This window comes from Adiantum capillus-veneris, chromosome 10 (assembly GCF_014529385.1).
Source record: "Adiantum capillus-veneris isolate H3 chromosome 10, ASM1452938v2, whole genome shotgun sequence".
NCBI classification, from domain to species: Eukaryota; Viridiplantae; Streptophyta; class Polypodiopsida; order Polypodiales; family Pteridaceae; genus Adiantum; species Adiantum capillus-veneris.
The window spans coordinates 30896271-30914078 of NC_140940.1; the positions used below are offsets into that span (position 1 = coordinate 30896271).

A 17808-nucleotide genomic window follows, 5' to 3' on the forward strand; every position below is an offset into this window, starting at 1 on the left:
GCAGCTTGAAGAGCTCGCGCCAGAGGTCGCTGAGGAAGCGGGTGTCGCGATCAGAAACTATGGCTAAGGGGAGGCCGTGGTATTTGAAGACTTTGGCGAAGAAGTGTTTGGCTACTTGGTAGGCTGTGACGGGAGGCTTTGCAGGTATGAAGTGAGCTTGCTTGGTGAAGTAGTCGACGACCACGATGATGGTAGTGTGGCCGTGGGAGGGGGGGAGGTCGACGATGAAGTCCATACTTACCATGTCCCAAGGCCGGGAGGGTGTTGGCATTGGGTGGAGGAGGCCAGCAGGCTTGACTCTTTGAGCTTTGACCAGTTGGCAGGTTGGGCACGTGCGCACGTAGTCGATTACGTCGTCCTTCATTTTTGGCCACATGTAGTGTTGATGGAGTTTGTCATAAGATCTCTTCTGGCCCCCCATGTCCAGCTAGCTTGCAGTCATGAGCCTCCCACATGAGGTCTTTCTTTAACTCTGGATCATTGGGGATGTAGATTTTTCCATGTGCGTAGAAGAGGCTATCTTTGACTTCAAAAAGACCCACTGCCGCTTTCCCAGAGATGTGGTCGTTGAGCATGCGGAGGACAGCAGCATCAGCTTTTTGGGCGTTGAGGATGCGTTGGCGTAAAGTGCTGGTTGCTGTGGAGATAGCCGTGAGGGTGGGCATTCGGCTGAGAGCATCTGGCATGACATTTGTAGTACCTGGTTTGTGGATGATGTCGATGTTGTATTCTGCGAGAGTATCTTGCCACCTAGCTTGCTTGGGGGTGAGTTTGGGTTGTGTCTGGAAGTACTTGAGAGAGATGTTGTCAGTGTATACCTTGGTGTGTTTGTCTTGGACATAGTGTCGCCACTTTCGGAGGCAGTGGACGACAGCGAGCATTTCCTTCTCATGGGTGGTCCATCTGGTCTCCACATCTGTGAACTTGTGGGACTCGTAGGCGATGGGTTGATGTTCTTGCATGAGGACACCGCCAATGGCACCATCGGAGGCATCGGTGTGGACTTCAAAGGGTTTGGTGAAGTCGGGTAGTCGAAGGACGGGGGTACTGCACATAGCTATCTTCAGGTTCTCAAAGGCTTCTTCTTCTTTAGAGGTCCACTGAAAGGGTTTGTGGCCTTTGGTTATCTCTGTCAGTGGCGCCGCAATCTTGCTGAAGTCGCGGATGAAGCGGCGGGTGTACTGACAGAAACCCACGAACTCTTGGACTTCTTTGATGGATGTCGGTGGAGCCCACTTGATGACAGCGTCGACTTTCTTGGGGTCCACCATAATCCCTTCGGACGTGACAATGAAGCCAAGGAACTCGATCTTCTGGACAGCGAACTCACACTTCTCCATCTTGGCATAAAGTTGTTGTTCCCGGAGGTGCTGGAGTACTGCGGCGACATGCTTCTGGTGCTCTTCTAAGGTTTTGCTGTAGATGAGCAGATCATCGATGTAAGTGATGAGGTAGTCATCAATCATGTCGCGGAAACTGTCATGGATGATTCTGCAGAAAGTACCCGGACCGCCGGTGAGACCGAACCCCAGGACCATCCATTCCCAGGAGCCGTAGCGGGTGCGGAAGGCTGTCTTCGGGATGTCTTCAGAGGCGATGCGGACTTGGTGGTAGCCTGATCGGAGGTCGATGCGAGTGAAGTATTGGGCTCCTTGTAGTCTGTCCAGCAGATCTTCCATGAGGGGGACTGGGTACCTGTTCTTGATAGTGATCTTGTTAAGGGCCCGGTAATCCACGCAGAGTCGCATCGAACCGTCTTTCTTCTTGACGAATAGGACTGGGGCGCCAAAAGGGGAGCTGCTTGGTCGGATGAACCCTTGGTCCTCTAACTCTTGGAGTTGCTTCTTGAGCTCTTTGAGCTCGGTGTCGTTCATGCGGTAGGGGGTCTTTGCCGGGGGTGTGCTTCCTTGGATGAGGTCAATCTCATGTTGAATTTGACGAGGAGGGGGTAGGCCGGGGGGCAGTTCTGGGGGCATGACATCCTTGTACTTCTGGAGGATGGGGGTAAGGGAGGGGTCGCCCACTTTGGCTTGCTCGATGGTGATGGAGTTGAGCCTTGCTGTGGGTTGTTCCTTCGCTTGCATGATGCAGAGGTGAACCTGAGCTCCTTTCTTGAGAGCCGTCTCTGCTTGCTTTGCACTCATGAGGTTGAGTTTGGGGGACGAGTATTCTGGGAGTTTCTGTTTTCCTTTCATTGCTGCTAACTGCGCAGGGTCTTGGCGGTTGATGGGGGGGGCTTTGGTTTGCATATGCGCCTGACGGGTGAATGCTTGCTGCGTTGTGAGTCTAGCGCCTTGTACTGTCACTGCTTTGCCTTGATTATTCAGCAGTAATTGATCCACCTTCATACCGAGGAGTGCAATGAGATACTTGTCGTTGAAGGACAGACCAATGATGGCCTCAAAGTCGTCCATTGGGACCACTATGAAGTCAAGGCGACATGTGAATTCACCCATCTCGACCCTAACTTGACGTGCTGCCTTTACGTTGCTATCCTTTCCTTGGGCAAACTTAACTGTAGTTTCATTGACGGTGGTGAGGCGTAGGCCCAGGCGAGCGGCGCACTGCGGGGATAGAAAGTTGTGTGTAGCACCTGAGTCTACCATGATCCATTGTTGCTGGGTCCCAATTGTTGTCTGGACATACAAGTTCTGAATGTCCGTGATCGCTGCTGCCATGCATTGAGGGTGGAGAGATACTGCTCCAATCCGAAGTTGTTGGTCAGCACTATTGTCATTCGTTTCTTCTATTCTTCGTTGGGGGGGGGGGGGGGAGGGTGGTTCTTCGATTTGTATGGTGTTGGCTCTGCTAGATGATGTTGAGGCATAATTGCGCTTGCGTACACAAGCGTAGTAGGGACCATGTTCATTCCTGCAGTCGTTGCACCAGACGCGGTCAAGGAACAGGTTGTTATTATTGCCGTTGTAATTCTGAGAGGCAAAACCGTTGGGTGTGGGGTTGTAGGAGTTGCTGGCAAAAACGCTGCGTGGGACTAAGGCGCCATTTCCGCGGCCTAGTCCCGGGTTGGGATTGGGTGGTGGGAGGCGGGTAACATTGCTTCTGTTATTATGTACAAATCCGCGACCTTGCCCGACGGGTGGGTTAGGCCAGTGGTTGGGTGCAAAATTGTTGGGGCGAGGGTTGTTTGGAGGCAAACCTAGTGTGGTGTTTGTGTCACGGAGCTTTTCTGCCATGTTGGCGACCACTTCCCAGGTGTTGGGATTCTGTTTCTCTACCTCTCGACGGGCCCAGTGCTTAAGGCCATACAGGAAACCATGTATCCTGTCTGCTGTGTGCATCAATGGGAGTTGGAGCATGAGTCGCCGGTATTTGACAATGTAGTCTGATATGTGGCCGTCTTGGTGTAGATCGCGCCATGAATCCCTAACTTTGTTGCCCTCATTTTCTGGGACAAAGTAGCTGAGCATGTCTTTTTGTAGATCCTCCCAGTCCTCCCAGTGCTTTGATTGCTGTTCAGTGAGGAACCAGACATAGGCGTCGTCGGCCAGAAAGGTTTTGGCCACTTGCACATATCTGCGTCTGCCTATGCTGTTCCACTGCATGTAGTCTTCTACCTCGCTGAACCACTTGTTGAGTTCCAGTGAGGAGCGGTTGCCTTTGTATTTCTCTGGGGGACTGGGTTTGAATTTTCCCAGTCTATTTTCATCTTCTAGATGTCTGTCAGGGCTGTAGTAGCGTCTTTCACTTCGATCATCCTGGTCATCTTCGTCTTCGGGTCGTGGTCGTCTTTGTGTGTGACGCCGCGTGTTGACATTGCTGGGACCTGGTTGGTCTTCGTATCGCTGGCCTAGCTGTGTTTGGATCAATTCACCCAGGTTAGCCGACATCAGGATGATTTGTTGTTCCACGGAGGCCATGATGCGGGCCTCCAGTCTTCTTTCTATTGTGTCTTGTGCATCTTGTCGTGTCTTCGTTTCTTTCTTCTTCTTCTTATTTAGATCAGGTTCGGTTCTGTATCCGTCATCATATTCTTGATCTCCAACCATTCCTGTACTTTTGTGGCCGAAACCGAAAAGAAAAACTCAAAAATGTCGAAAACTGAAAAACTGGGCGAAAACGGCTTGAAAACGTTGAAAAACTATGAAACAATGCGAAACTGGGTCCAAAACGACGAAAACCACGAAAAACGGCTCAAAAACGGTGAAAACCGGTCCCAAACGGTGTAAGACGGGGCAAAACGAGGTAAAACGCTGAGAAACGGGGCAAAACGGGCCAAGAATACGAAGAACGCTGTGAAAACGGGGCGAAACGCGGGTCAAACGAGGCCAAACGGTGAAAAACTGTGAGAAACGTGGAGAAAACGCAAGGAACGGGGCAAAACGGGGCAATCACGCAAGGGACGTGGTGAAACGGGGCAAAACGAGGCCACACAGGCCGAGAACGCGGAGAAAACGTGGAAAAACGAGGCAGACGGGCCGAAAACGTGGTGACAACCACGGGCCGCGGGCCGACGTCGGGTCGGCGGGGACTCGAGCCGAAGCTCTGATACCAAGTGTGACGCCCTCGTTCGGGGCGTCGCGGAAACGGGGCCGCGCCGGCTCCCCTGCGATGCAAACGGGACCTACAGGCAAGCAAACGCACATACAAGAACGCAACTTGAAAACTGAACGCAAGAGGGACACGAGAATGAGGGACGCGAACGAATGATCAATATCATAAGAAAGTGCCGAATACAAGGGACGCGAGTAATCACTTGAAAACGGGGCTGGAAAGTTGGGGGAAGTGGCACATACTTCCCTTATAGTCACGCTCAATACAGATACTATATACATGTTTTCTTAGTTTCCTTTGGGCCTTTGGATTCAAAAGGAGCCATGGAGCGTGTCAAAAGGATAATGGATCTCTTACAATTGGAACCTTGAGGGCAATGATAAAGTGCTAAATACAGCAAACATGAAAACCCTAGGGGTATAGAGGACTAAGGGATGTACAAACTTATGTACCCTAGGAACAAAAGGACGTCTCTCGGTGCAGCAATTTTAGTACATGTCCAGGTCGTTTTTGACTCCTTTAATCCTGCGAGACCGCATCAATAGTGCTAGTAAGCCCAGCTTTCCTTCCATTTTTGCTGCTTAATATAAACAAGAAGTACAACCTTAGCTCTTTAAAGACTGGTGATACCATCAGCTGCCATCTAATATCCTTTTGAATCTTCAAATCTGAATAGACATTATTGCTCTGGTGCAGTTCCAAGCATCGTTCTCTGCAAACCCCGACTAAACTGTGTGTACACCAACTCTGAAACATCAGATACACTTCGCTGCACTATGTTTAGAGCAGAGATAAAATGCCTCATACTAACTTCCTGAACATTCAAGTTCTCCTGCAAAACCCCAAATCCTTGACTGAACAAAAGCGCTACAATTGGCATTACAAAATGCTCAGCTGAACAACCATTTACGCACCTCTAAAGCAGCCATGGCTGCTTCCCTACAAATAGAAGCAATATCTGCACCTGTATAACCGTTGGTGCAATTCGCCAAACCTCTCTTGTCCACATCTGCAGCACAGGGTATGTTCTTTGTATGGATTTCAAAAATTTTCAGCCTCGCAGCTTCATCAGGTGGGCCAACATAAAGCAGCCTATCAAAACGACCTGCAAATCAGAAGTTCGGCTTTCAGAATGTGACACCAACATAATATGCACATGTATTTGCATGATTTGATTGTTGTCCACTCCCTCCCTCCCTCCTGAGAGGCAGGTCTTGAGTTCGAGCCCCGTCAAATAGATCTTTGAGGTCTCGTGGGATTGTTCCTACGACGTTAAAAACTTCTCTCTCTCTTCCTCCCCTCCCTCCTCAAAGTTACAACCTTAAGGTAAGATGAAACCTACCTGGCCGTAACAAAGCCGCATCAATTTTGTCAGGTCGATTGGTAGCTGCGATCACAGTGACAGCTTTCCGTGGACCTAAACCTGTCCATTGAGTAAAGCAATTTGGAGTCAAAATTATGCAAAAGCGATTAGATTTTTCAATGAATCCTCCTATGAATGCAGATACTCTCTCAATGGTATCAGAACATTGATGACAGGCTCCACAGCTAGGGTTATGTGGATGGAATAGAATGCATCTTTATCAGATCTAAGCAAAAAAAACTCATTGTCAGTATGTTTTATAGGTGCATACTACCACAAAATGATTTAAGTTCTGGGTGATCTTGTCGGATGTTATTTAACCAAAGAGCATCTCCAAAAAAACAGAGAGACTGCCACTCTCCTGCATGTGCTATTTCTCAAAGAGTTGTCCTAAAGGAAATATATGTGCAAAGATATGTGCAATAATAGTCTCAACCCACTCGATTTTCTCAAAGACTCCAAAGAGTGCGAAGAACAAAGTTCTCTTTCCAAAAGTCTTGAATTCAAAACCTGTGTCTTTATAAAAGGAACTTTATGACATATGGGAGCAACTTTTAACTTGTCAAAGAAAAGCATGAAGCATGACACATTGGAAACTTATATATATGAAACATTATTAAGCTTCCCCTTCCAACGCTCCTCCACATCATACTCGTCGGCACATGGAGATAAAACAAAATAATTCTTACCTTAAGACATATATGGAATAGCTATGCAGCTACACGAATCCACATAAAGAAAAATTTCCAGGCTTGAGAACCAATAATAACTAGAACGGGCAACGAGATAAATATCATATGCTTCAATAAATAAAACATCATAAACAACGACGTCCCTCACTTATTTCAAGCTCAGTTTTAAATGTTATCCCACTCTTAACTTAAGCAACATAAAAAGTGAGATATATTCATACCATCCATCTCCACAAGTAATTGGCTCATGACCCTGTCTCCAACGGAAACCCCATCACTGCCAGATTCGCGAGATACAGCTAGCCCATCAAGCTCATCAAAAAACACCACAGATGGGGCTGCTAATCTTGCTCTTTGGAACAATGAGCGTACTGCCTTCTCTGACTCTCCCACCCACTTGCTGAATAGTTCAGGCCCCTTCACAGCTATAAAATTCAGCCCTGCCTCTGTTGCTACAGCTCTAGCCATAAGTGTTTTACTGCAGCCAGGCGGTCCATACAGCAAAACCCCTTTCGGTGGAAGAGTCCCAATTCGAGAAAATGCATCCATGTGTTTTTGTGGCCACTCCACCGCTTCTTGTAATTGTTGCTTAATATCCTCTTGCCCACCAACATCAGACCAACGCACTTTAGGCACCTCAAGCATAACCTGTTTGCAACATATAGACAGGCCGTCTTTATCCGCTTTAAACAAATTCAAGTTTCCATACAATAATCTCTTGCAAACCAAACAAAAAAGGGAAAAAAGGAAGGGAAAAAAGGAAAAGACTCAAATTAATGAAGAAAAAAAATACAGTCAGCATAAGCTCAATAAAACACATCCAGAAACCCCTTCTCCTCTGAAAACACGGTGGGAATCGCAGGGCTGTTGACGTAGCAATACAGGTGCGTGCTGACATGGCAGCTGGTGCTGGTTGCTTAAAGGCTTGTAATGAAACCGTTGACTTTCTGGGTGCCAGCTTTTGACTGCAGAGCTTTTTTTGAAGCGCCAGTCTGTGTTAGCAGCTGCTTTTGGGCCTACATGCCTTTATAATGAGTGCTTGGGAGCACTCTGCAGATAGTGCATGGTTGCAGATTGCAGAGCGACTCCCCGCAGTGCAAACAAGTAAGAGTGGGTGACTAAGAACATTGTGAAGGAAATATTCCATAACTTCGGCAGAGCCCTTCAACAAACTCATGACTAAAAAGTTGAAGAGCTCATATTACTCAGTGCCAATTGCTCAGATCGAAAAAACATATCTGCTCAGTAAGATTGCTGCAAGAATTTGATTACATATTTTGCGAAGCTTTGCAGTTATGGAGAACTTGCAAGGACAATCATTGTTGACACATAAGAAAAGATACACTACAAGACGCACACTGCCAACTGACATGTGTGTCGTAATGAACTTATTCATGCAGAAAGAAAACCTTTGAAAACAGCAAGTAACAAACATGAGAGCAACGATGGTAAAGCACATACCTCTCGCATAGCACTAGGTCGTATTTTTGTTTTAGCTTCCTCGAAGTCATTCACTGTTGTCTTCAAAGATTCCTCTAACAGCAATGTAGTCCAGGAGGTAGTCAAAGAAAGGTGCCCAAGTTGGTTTGTACAAGACGAGAGTAGTGTACCTTCGCTCTCAGTCCCACCAGTTGACTCTTGCACCCCCCCTTCCAGTCCAACCTGATCTCTTTCTTGTTCAATTTTCAGCACAAAATTGCGCAATGCTACAAGAGCAGCTTCATTGCAAAGTGATGCAAGGTCTGCACCCACAAATCCATGTGTTGCTGCTGCTAGTGCTTCGATATCTGATTCTACCAATGCATGACTCATCCTTGCTAAATGAGACATTAATATTTCACGTCTTCCTGAAGGAGATGGAACACCTGTATTTATTACCAATTTGTCATTTCAACGGGTACTAAACTTGTTGTGTTCAGAACAAGAGCTAGAACTGACAGCTTGAATATACATTTAACCCTCAGTTCCTAGACTGCAGCCAACTCAAAAGAAACATCATCTCTGAAACAAAAAGCTTGGGATCCTTTAAAGAATTGTTGGTCCAGACCCATCTTGCAAAGGGTTGCAAAGCGAGAAATAACAATTAGATACATAGAAAATACAGATTAAATTTGTGCTTTAACTGCAAACAGATGAAGGGATCCAATACCTCCTGAATTACAAATATATCCAATTACAAATATACCCTTCTCAAAAAGAAGCACTAGCTCCATGATTATTTTAGACATTTTTTCTGTGCTGATTTCTGTGCAATCTAGCAGTATCAGGCTTCAATCAGCATCCATGTAACAGAGCACTATCCTTGCCCCGCACCACCCCAAAATTCAACCAATGCTGACAGTTTCTTTTCATGCACTGTGCTTTTTTTCTGTTGAGGAGTGCGAACCAATCTTTTGATGACGATCTTATCCAGAAGTGTATGTAAGGAGCACCCTCTGTGAGCCCTGTTTGCTGAAATATGAAAGGGGTCACCAGCACGCATGCCCCTTGCTACACGAAGGCCCCAGCCAAAGTAGCACTAGATAAACAAAGCGAATTTGTGTACAAGATTGGAAGCCAGACTACCCAAACTTCTTGAACAATCAATTAGTCCTTGCCCAATTGTGTGCATACCAATCTCAATTTCACGATCAAATCTTCCAGGTCTGCGCAGAGCTGGGTCGATAGTCTCCACCCTGTTGGTTGCAGCAATAACCAGCACACCTTGTAAGCCCTGATCGCCTCCATCCATCATAGTTAAAAGAGTAGCCACCATACGTTGCCCAAGGTGTTCTGACCCTTCTGTGCGTTGAGGTGCAATAGCATCCAGCTCATCTATAAACACCTTTTAAAACCTCATAATACACACTATGTAAAAAGCAAACAGATATAGACCAACAACAGCACTGATGAAGACAGTTGATTACCACAGCAGGAGCTGCAGCATGAGCTGCTGCAAAAACTTCTTTAAGTGATGCCTCACTCTCTCCGTAGTACTCACTAATGATCTCAGGTCCATTTATAGGGAAAAATTTTACGCCAGCTTCAGTAGCAGAAGCAAGGGCAAGAGATGTCTTTCCGGTGCCTGGAGGACCATGAAGAAGAACACCACGAGGGGGTTGCAAGCCTAAACTAGCAACATCAAACAGACATATATGAGAGTGCTTGAACAGAAAAGCCACAGGGCACCTTTCATAAAAATGAAGATAAGACCAAATGAATCTTTAGTGTACCCCAATAAACATTCAGGGCGTAAAAGAGAAAATGTGATAATCTCCTTCAATAAAGAAATTTGCTCAGACAGTCCTCCGAGGGCAGAATACTCCAATCTTTTTGAAGACATTTGAATACGCTCTTCAGCTACCTTGCTGATTTTTACATCTGCCGCAGGCAAATCACTTTGAGTGCTTTTAGCTGCTGGTTTCGAAAGGTCAAATTTTACCAGTGTCTTACTTCCAATACAAAACAATGTGAGCAATTCTTTCACCATTAAATTCATTTCTTTGTCGGCTGAGGCTTTGATTCCTTCTTGACAAGCATTTGTTGATCTTCCTTCAGACTGACCTACAGCATCGACCACTTCGAATAGATATTCATGCCCGCATACAGTGATACCAACCCGATTACCCTTAAGTAGATATCGTCCATGTAGAAGTCGACCAGCTAAACGCTCTAATAGTTTCGAGGCACTACTGTTCTCATCTCCCAAAAGTGATAAAAGTGCACACTGCTCTTTGAGCTGCATTGCTTGAGACGGATCCTTCTTTGGAGTGAGATTTGAAGATGCAGCCTTTCTGATTCGGAAACTGCTAGGCGACTCACCTTGCTTCTCCTCCAGTGTCTTTCCTTGCTGGAGCCCAGATAACAAAGGTGATAGGAGAGAAGTGTTGACAACAATATCTTCCGATATCATTGGATTTAATTTAAGGACTATCTCTTTGCATTCTTCAATATCCACTTCCAATGAAAATGTGCTTTTAAGCTGTGAGCCCTCGCAAGAATTAAGTTTAGGGCAACTTATTGGATTCAAGTAAACCAGCGGTGAAGCGTGTAAGCAGCCGAGGGCATAAGCTAATTGTTTTGAAACTTTGATCCCTTCCTTCAGCTGCAAGAAAACAACGACAAACGTAAGTAGCTTGATGATTTTTTGAAACAAAACACCCCTAAAAGGATATTCATTTTGAATGGTATGTTTTACTACGAAAAAGTTTTTCAAGATTCATTTAGCATAAAAGAGAATCCATCTAATAAATTGCTAATTTCATATATTTCAATGTTCGTAGCACTCTGATTCTCAAAAAACCTAACTATACATACACTACCACACTTCTACTTTGTTTTCTGACACACAAAGCATTCTGACATCAACCTACCTCTTCAAGACACACATGCTTTGATGGCAGCTTACAGGAGTTTCATTCCATTGATACAAAAATTGATACATGTCATGCTATGAGTTAAAGTGGGATAATAAAACACATCAAGGTCTCCTCATGAAAAGCTAAATTTAGCAACAAAATTTTCAAACGAATATTCAAACCAAAACAAATGCATAGGACCAAAACGAATATGACAAATTGCTTTAATTTTCAAACTTGCCTTGGAGAAAACCAACAAATTTTACACAACAGTACATAAAAACTGGAATATTTTTAAAATTTAGCACAAAAACAGGGAAAATTTGTCCCCCCCTTCATTGGAAGGAGTGCTCAATAAGCTCAAGATCGTTGGATAAAATGAGTGGGGACCACGTGTTCTTTTCATGCCACCCACTGCAGTCTGCCACTGCTGCCCTTGCAAGAGTCGCTTCCAAAGTGAGTAATATATCTGGATAATCATCTTATAAGCTTCTTAAGTGGTCCCAATGTTTATAAAACCAAAACTAGCAAGGCTGCACAAACATCTTTGCCACCTTCTCGCGACTCGGGAGTCAAAGGGACTCTCTCTCTCTCTCTCTCTCTCTCTCTCTCTCTCTCTCTCTCTCTCTCTCTCTCTCTCTCTCTCTCTCTCTCTCTCTCTCTCTCTCTCTCTCTCTTTTTTGGAAAAAGTCAGGGCTGTATATTACTGAGTACAATATAATCCCCAGCGGATGCCAAAATAGCCTATCACGTGGGGTGAACAATCTGAATGCAAGGAGGAGAGCCACTATAGTGACAACTCGACTAGAACAATCTCATGGTGGTCTGTGTGATGAGTGGAGGAGAAACCACCGAGGAGGGGCATAATGCCACGTAATCTGGCCACCTGTAAGTGTGAAGAAGAGTGGGGATCATGCCCAACGCCGAAGGAAGGCAACTCGGTGAGCCTCGGCTGCTCGAGATGTACCTGAGGAAGAATCCCACTGCCAAATCAGGGTATGAATGATGTCCAGCCAAATGGCAGTGAGGGTATCCTGAAGGAGCTGTGGAGCCGCACTTAGAATGTGGAGACAACGAGCTCTCCAAACATTCCATAGTGTAATACTAGTGATGACTGAAAAAACTTCATCACGTGTCTAAGAATCCCCCTGCCAAGCAATCTGCAGTAGCATAGCCAAAGTACCTCTCCGATAACCAACCGATGTGGGCATAAAGGCTGGATCTGTGTCTGAGCCCTCGTAGAAAAGATGGGGGCCGGGCATCGGCATCAACCATGAGACAAATCCCCAAGTAAGAAATCCATGTTGGACACCTGCTCTGCTAAGTAGAAAGCTAACTGCAAGCCACACTACATGGGAAGCTGAGCATGACCAAAGATAGTGTGCAGGTGACTCCAGTAGTCGCAAAGGACAACGAGGACATAGCGGATCATGACCCATAGTAGCTAGCCAAGTCCCAACTAGAAGTCCCGCATGTGCAATCATCCACATAAAAAAAGAAATACCACGAGCCACATGTAAATCCCAGATGGCGGACCAAAACTGCTTTAGATAGGCATGGGAGAGGCCTGAATGTAACCAGAAACGCATACGAGTGGGCTGCTCTGGCCGCTGTCTCATCAATGCTAACCGTCCAATCGTGACAGTGTACTCAAAGAAGGATACAGGTGCACCGGTGGGGTCAGAGTGAGGCCAATGCCACTCGCCTGTGTCCCAATAAAGCTGAGATAGGGCACAACCCTCCCACACCCAAAGCCTCCAAAGTGCAGCATCAACTGAAGCGAAACGAGGGTCAACACAACAACGCTTCCCGCGGGAGCCAACCACTCTGATGGCCTCCCATCGAGCTCCGGGAAGGGCAAGGTGCAAAGAAGTGGCATCATATGTCAATCTAGCATGAATCCCCTGAGACTGGTCAGTATCAACTGTGAATAGCATGGTGTCTAAACGAGCTAATAAGAGAGTGCTCTGAACAAAGAGGCCTTCCCAGCCACAATGGGGAGGCATCTGAACCGTGCCTCTCATGACTGCATCCCACTGTGAAGGAACCGCGGAATCAATCTCAAGCAGTCTGTCTGTCACCCCGCGACCAATGTCATAATGTTCTGCCACAAAATCAGCAGCCAGCATACGTGTCTCATGAAACAACCGCATAGAGGCAGCAGGGCCAGTGTCCCAGGTAGCCCAATCAATGTGAGTCCTCTCTCCAAGCTGACGGGATGGATCAACCGAAGAATCAATAACTGCAGCATTCCAAATGAGAGGCTGGCGCTCAATCTCCTCACGACATGAGGGAGGTGAGCGTATGATAGCCCGTCGCATGGAAACCCAAATCTGAAGGAGCGATCGAATGAAGGGTGAGAGGGAGGCCATGGACAAGGGGGCATCAATAAAGAGAAAACGATACCCTGTCTGCCAAGTATGACCATCTCTAGTGCCGAGTCGTGGAGTCACTGCACAGAGAGCGGCCTGAAGAAGCATCTTCCAAGGTTCTTGTCCGGGAAAAAGGCCCCGAACAATAAGCTTGGTAAGGAGGGCGCGGCTCTGTAACTCTGGATCAATAATGCCCAGGCCTCCCTCTGACCTAGGACAAATAATCGTGGACCAACGAACTCGAGCACGGGTATCAGTAGTCCCATCTGTGCCACTCCATAAAAAGTTCCGCACTAAGCGGCGGAGCGGAGCTATCACACCAGAATGTAATATTCAGCAGGAAGCCGTATACCATACTGTAGCCAAAATGACCTGGTTGGCGACCAAGGCATGGCCAACCAACGATAGATGGCGTGAAAACCAATGGCATAGCTTCCTGCGAATAGACTGAAGTACTTGTGCAAACTGCTGCTGTGGGGTAACATCAAATCCAACCTGAAAGCCCAGATATCTCCATGTCTGACCCGGTTGCAGCCATGTGAAACCATCAGCTACCCCCCAAGTAGGTATGTCATCACTGCCAACCAGTAACCCATAGGATTTATGCCAATTAATACGTGCGCCACTAGCAATGCAAAAAACCAATAGGGCCTCCCGCATAGCATCAAGAGCAGATAGCAAATAGCGTAACATGAGCATAGTGTCATCAGCAAATTCCTGATCGATAAGGTCTGGAGCTGTAGGTACTGGCATGGTCAAGCCACAAAATGCATGACTCTGAGCACGAAGAAAGTCGGACATAGTCTCTCCTACAAACAGATACAGATATGCTGCTAGAGGACATCCCTGACGGACAGATCGAGAAAGCTCAAAACTGCGACTAACACGGCCACCAATAGTAATAGCACTGCTGGCAGTCCTGAAGAGAGCGGAAATGCCTGAGATCCATCTCGAAGGGAAACCCATCCTGGCTAAAGTTCCTTCAAGAAAGTCCCACTCAACACGATCATATGCTTTCTCGAAGTCAAGGATGAAAAAAGCGAGAGGCTCAGAAGATGATCTGGCCCACTCTACTGCCTCATAAAAAGTGAAGATATTATCCAGGATGCATCGATGGCGAGAGCGGTCTACTATTAATTGCACAAATCTCTACAATGCTATGGACTTTCCAACGATGTCGACGACGATGAGACGGGCTGAAATCTGAAAATGCTAAGGGCTGAAATCTGCGAATCCTTATCTGCTGAATTCTAACCCTATGTCGGTGACGATGTCGATGGCGACGACGACGCGCTGAAAACGCAGATGCTCAAATCTGTGTTTTCCGGGCTGAAACTGCAAACTTCGCGGGATCTGGCCATGCGGCGAGGATCTACTGCGGGAAGGTAAGGTCTGCGAGGTTCGGGACATGTTCTGCTGTGCTGAAAACTGCAAACGCTGGTGCTTCTTGGGATTCCGTCACGGTGAATTTGCAAACGCTGAAGTGTTATGCTAATGCAAAAACGCTAGGGCTGAAAATCGTCTACTGCGGTGGGAATCTGCCAACGCTAAAGAACCTGCTATGTTGCTGTCGCCAAGGCTGATTTGCTGTGCAAAAACGCCAAGGCTGGTCTGTGTGATGAAAACGCTAGGTCCTTGCTTCTGATGCAAAAACACTAGGCCTGTTGGGGGTCCTGCTGAGAAGGTGCCTATTGAACCGAGTTCTTGCTGCCTCTTTTGCCAAAAATGCTAGCGCTAGGTTTACTTATATAGTGCTTGCTAAAATTGCCCTACCTAGTTCCCAACAAAAGTCACTTAAAAATAATAAGTAAAAAATGTGAAAAATAGGGAAAATAGGTCTATGCACTGTAAAAATCCTCCTGATGGGTTCTGATGGAAATCTGATGATCATGCTGTGTGCAACCAGAGGATATGCATCTACTCTTAAGTGTCTGGACATGCACGGTCTGCGAACAGACTCACAAAAGTGCCAGAACACTTCCTAAGCTAACTGAACTAAACCCATATCATGAAGTAGCTTGTCCACGTACACATGGGGTTAGATGTGCACGTGACAGGCAGTCAGCTCTGTCAGTTCCCATGAGAAAGGGACTCCTTTCTGAGTCAATATGTGCAAAGGGGAAGCTACCTCTGCAAACTTTTGAATGAACCGCCGTTAGTAAGAACACAAGCCCAAGAAGCTTCTAACTTCATGAACATTCTTCAAATCTGGCGAGTCGCGCATAGTCTCAATCTTGGCCGGGTCCATCTGTACTCCTGCCGCTGAGACGATGTGTCCCAAAAAGTGTATCTAAGGCAAGATAACTAATTTGTGATCACGCAATGCCTAAAAGACCTGTAGCAAATTGTGTCAATGTTTTGCTTTATCCTGGAAGAAGACTATAATGTCATCAAAGAAAGTGCAGACAAATGATCTATACTCTCAGAAAATCCTATCTATCATTCGGTTGAAAGTCACTGGAGCATTGGTAAGGCCAAAAGGCATCAGCAAAAATTCATATAAACCGAAGCTTGTCCGAAAGGCTGTCTTGTAGACATCTCCCGAATCGATTCTAATCTAATGATATCCGCTTTTCAAATCAATCCTGCTGAAACAAGAGGATCCCTGAAGTCGGTTAAGAATACCATCGATCTTCTAAATGGGAAATCTGTTTTTAATAGTGATTTTATTGAGAACTCTGTACTCAATGCACATTCTTCAAGATCCGCCTTTCTTTAATACCAACAACATCGGAGAGCAGTAGGGTGAAGTACTCAGCTGGATAAGACCCTTTTCAAGGTCTTTCACTTGGTTTATGATCTCTTCATTCTAGGCTCCGCTAACACGATAAGGTAGCTGGTTCGGTGATGTGCTTCCAAAAATCAGATCATTAGTGTGATCCTCAGGACGAGATGGGGGTAACTCACCTGGCAAGCCCTCAAAGAAACAATCAGCATGTGTGTGGAAAAACTCTTGGCGTTCTTTGTCAAGTTCAGACATGTTCGTTCTGTGTTCATCATTCAACTCTTTCAAAAAGATCGAGTAAACAAAAAGACTGGATTTCATTAATTTGGAAATGGCCGAAGCTGATACAATAGGGACAGACTCGCCCTTCAGTTTTACATCAAGTACAATTTTTCGGCCCTTTTCATTTGTCAAGGTTGCTTTCTTGGCCCGATAGTCGATCAAGGTATTGTTCTTATGGTACCAAAGGACTCCTAGGAGGACGTCACACCCTTCTAAAGGTATAAAAGTCCTTGTGCCCTAAATACCCCTGACAATGCAAACGAAATTTTCCAATGACAAGCGTAATGGCTATATCCCGTCCAGGCGCCGCTAGAACTCCGCTAGAACTGGTGGTCCCATCCTGTCGGGTGTAATCTTGAGCCGTGCCGGCAATTCAGGTGAAATGAAGTTCGCCTTGGCTCCTCCATCGAAGAAGATAAGGGCTTCTTGATCTTTCACTTTGCCCACGGCTCAGCAAAGTTCAGTACTTTCATCTATCTGGCTTGGGTCAATATCCATGCAATCTGGAACCAGTTCTGCTTTCATCTTGCCTTTTCTACCACATTCTTCTGCTACTCTAGAACACTCTAGCCTGTCTTCGGTCTGTCCTTGCTGTGCCTTTTTGGGCACTTTGTGGAGATATGCCCTTGTTCCCCGCAACCAAAACACTTCCCCTCTTTGAGATACTATTGCTAAATTGGCTTTATCTGACATAAAAATAATTCTAAATGAATTATTGGATTTACAAGTGAGAGGGTTTTCTCGCTTGGAACACCAAGGAAAAATAATTCTAAATGAATTATTGGAATTTTAAGTGAGAGGGTTTTCTCACTGGAGACATCCGAGTACAGAGTATTCCTAGTACGTCATTCAAAGTAATGACGGGAGAACTGTGAACAGGAATATCTGTAAGTCTACCAGGAATGGGTACTTCTGATGCGTCACAACGGATGGGTGACATGGAGCATCGGGAAGAAGCATCCGACCATCCGGGAACGGACATCTCTGATGCGTCATAGGATGGGTGACAAAGAGCATCGTGCAGGAGATTGTACCGTAAGTTCGGTAGGAAAAGACTAGGTGATAGGTATTCTTGATGCGTCTCAAGGTGGGTGACAGGTGCATCAAAAAGGGAATATCCATAGTCAAGAGGACATTCCGAACTGTGTTAGAATTGTGCACAAGGAAAATCAAGCACTTGAATGAAGATGGGTTCAAAGGAAACTTTGAGGGAAAACGGATGCTTTCTGAGAAAGCGGGATTGCTTTTCGAGAAAGCAGATGCTTTCTCGCGAGGAAGTCTATGTCTGCATTGCAACTGTGCATGTGATTGCATCCAAGGACGCCTGGGAAGTGCTTCCACAGCATTGTTTTAAACTTATAAGGTTTTATTGAGTTTTTGGGCAGTTTCAGACTATTTTTAAAATATGCCGGCCGCCCAGGCCGCCCACTTAATAAGTGGGCAGCCATCTGATAAATAAGGCAGCAGATCAGCCAGTGTTTTCTCTCTCTCTTTTTCTGGTGACAAAAACAAAAACGGCTGCGAT

The 17808-nt window shown here is 46.1% G+C and overlaps 2 protein-coding genes across 3 annotated transcripts in view; both read right to left on the reverse strand.

The window, feature by feature from the left end:
• Window positions 1-253: 253 nt before the first annotated feature.
• On the reverse strand, window positions 254-4503 carry LOC147448643 (uncharacterized). The gene has a single exon (XM_086521189.1). It carries the CDS (start codon window positions 4005-4007, stop codon window positions 396-398), a length of 3612 nt encoding a protein of 1203 aa, XP_086377315.1. The 5' UTR covers window positions 4008-4503; the 3' UTR covers window positions 254-395.
• Window positions 4504-4653: 150 nt separating this feature from the next.
• CIP111 (Cam interacting protein 111) overlaps window positions 4654-17808 on the reverse strand; it is a 72509-nt gene continuing 59354 nt past the window's right edge. The window contains exons 3-12 of one of the 2 annotated variants that reach the window (XM_086521192.1): window positions 9780-10651; window positions 9474-9678; window positions 9181-9391; window positions 8029-8432; window positions 6789-7215; window positions 5855-5935; window positions 5427-5617; window positions 5276-5344; window positions 5117-5199; window positions 4654-5037 (exon numbers count right to left, since the gene is read on the reverse strand). In XM_086521192.1, the coding sequence (XP_086377318.1) occupies window positions 5001-5037; window positions 5117-5199; window positions 5276-5344; window positions 5427-5617; window positions 5855-5935; window positions 6789-7215; window positions 8029-8432; window positions 9181-9391; window positions 9474-9678; window positions 9780-10651 (2580 nt within the window). In that variant the 3' untranslated portion in view covers window positions 4654-5000. Of the gene's footprint in view, window positions 5345-5426; window positions 5618-5854; window positions 5936-6788; window positions 7216-8028; window positions 8433-9180; window positions 9392-9473; window positions 9679-9779; window positions 10652-17808 lie in introns of both variants that reach the window. The other variant, XM_086521191.1, reaches the window with a different exon arrangement.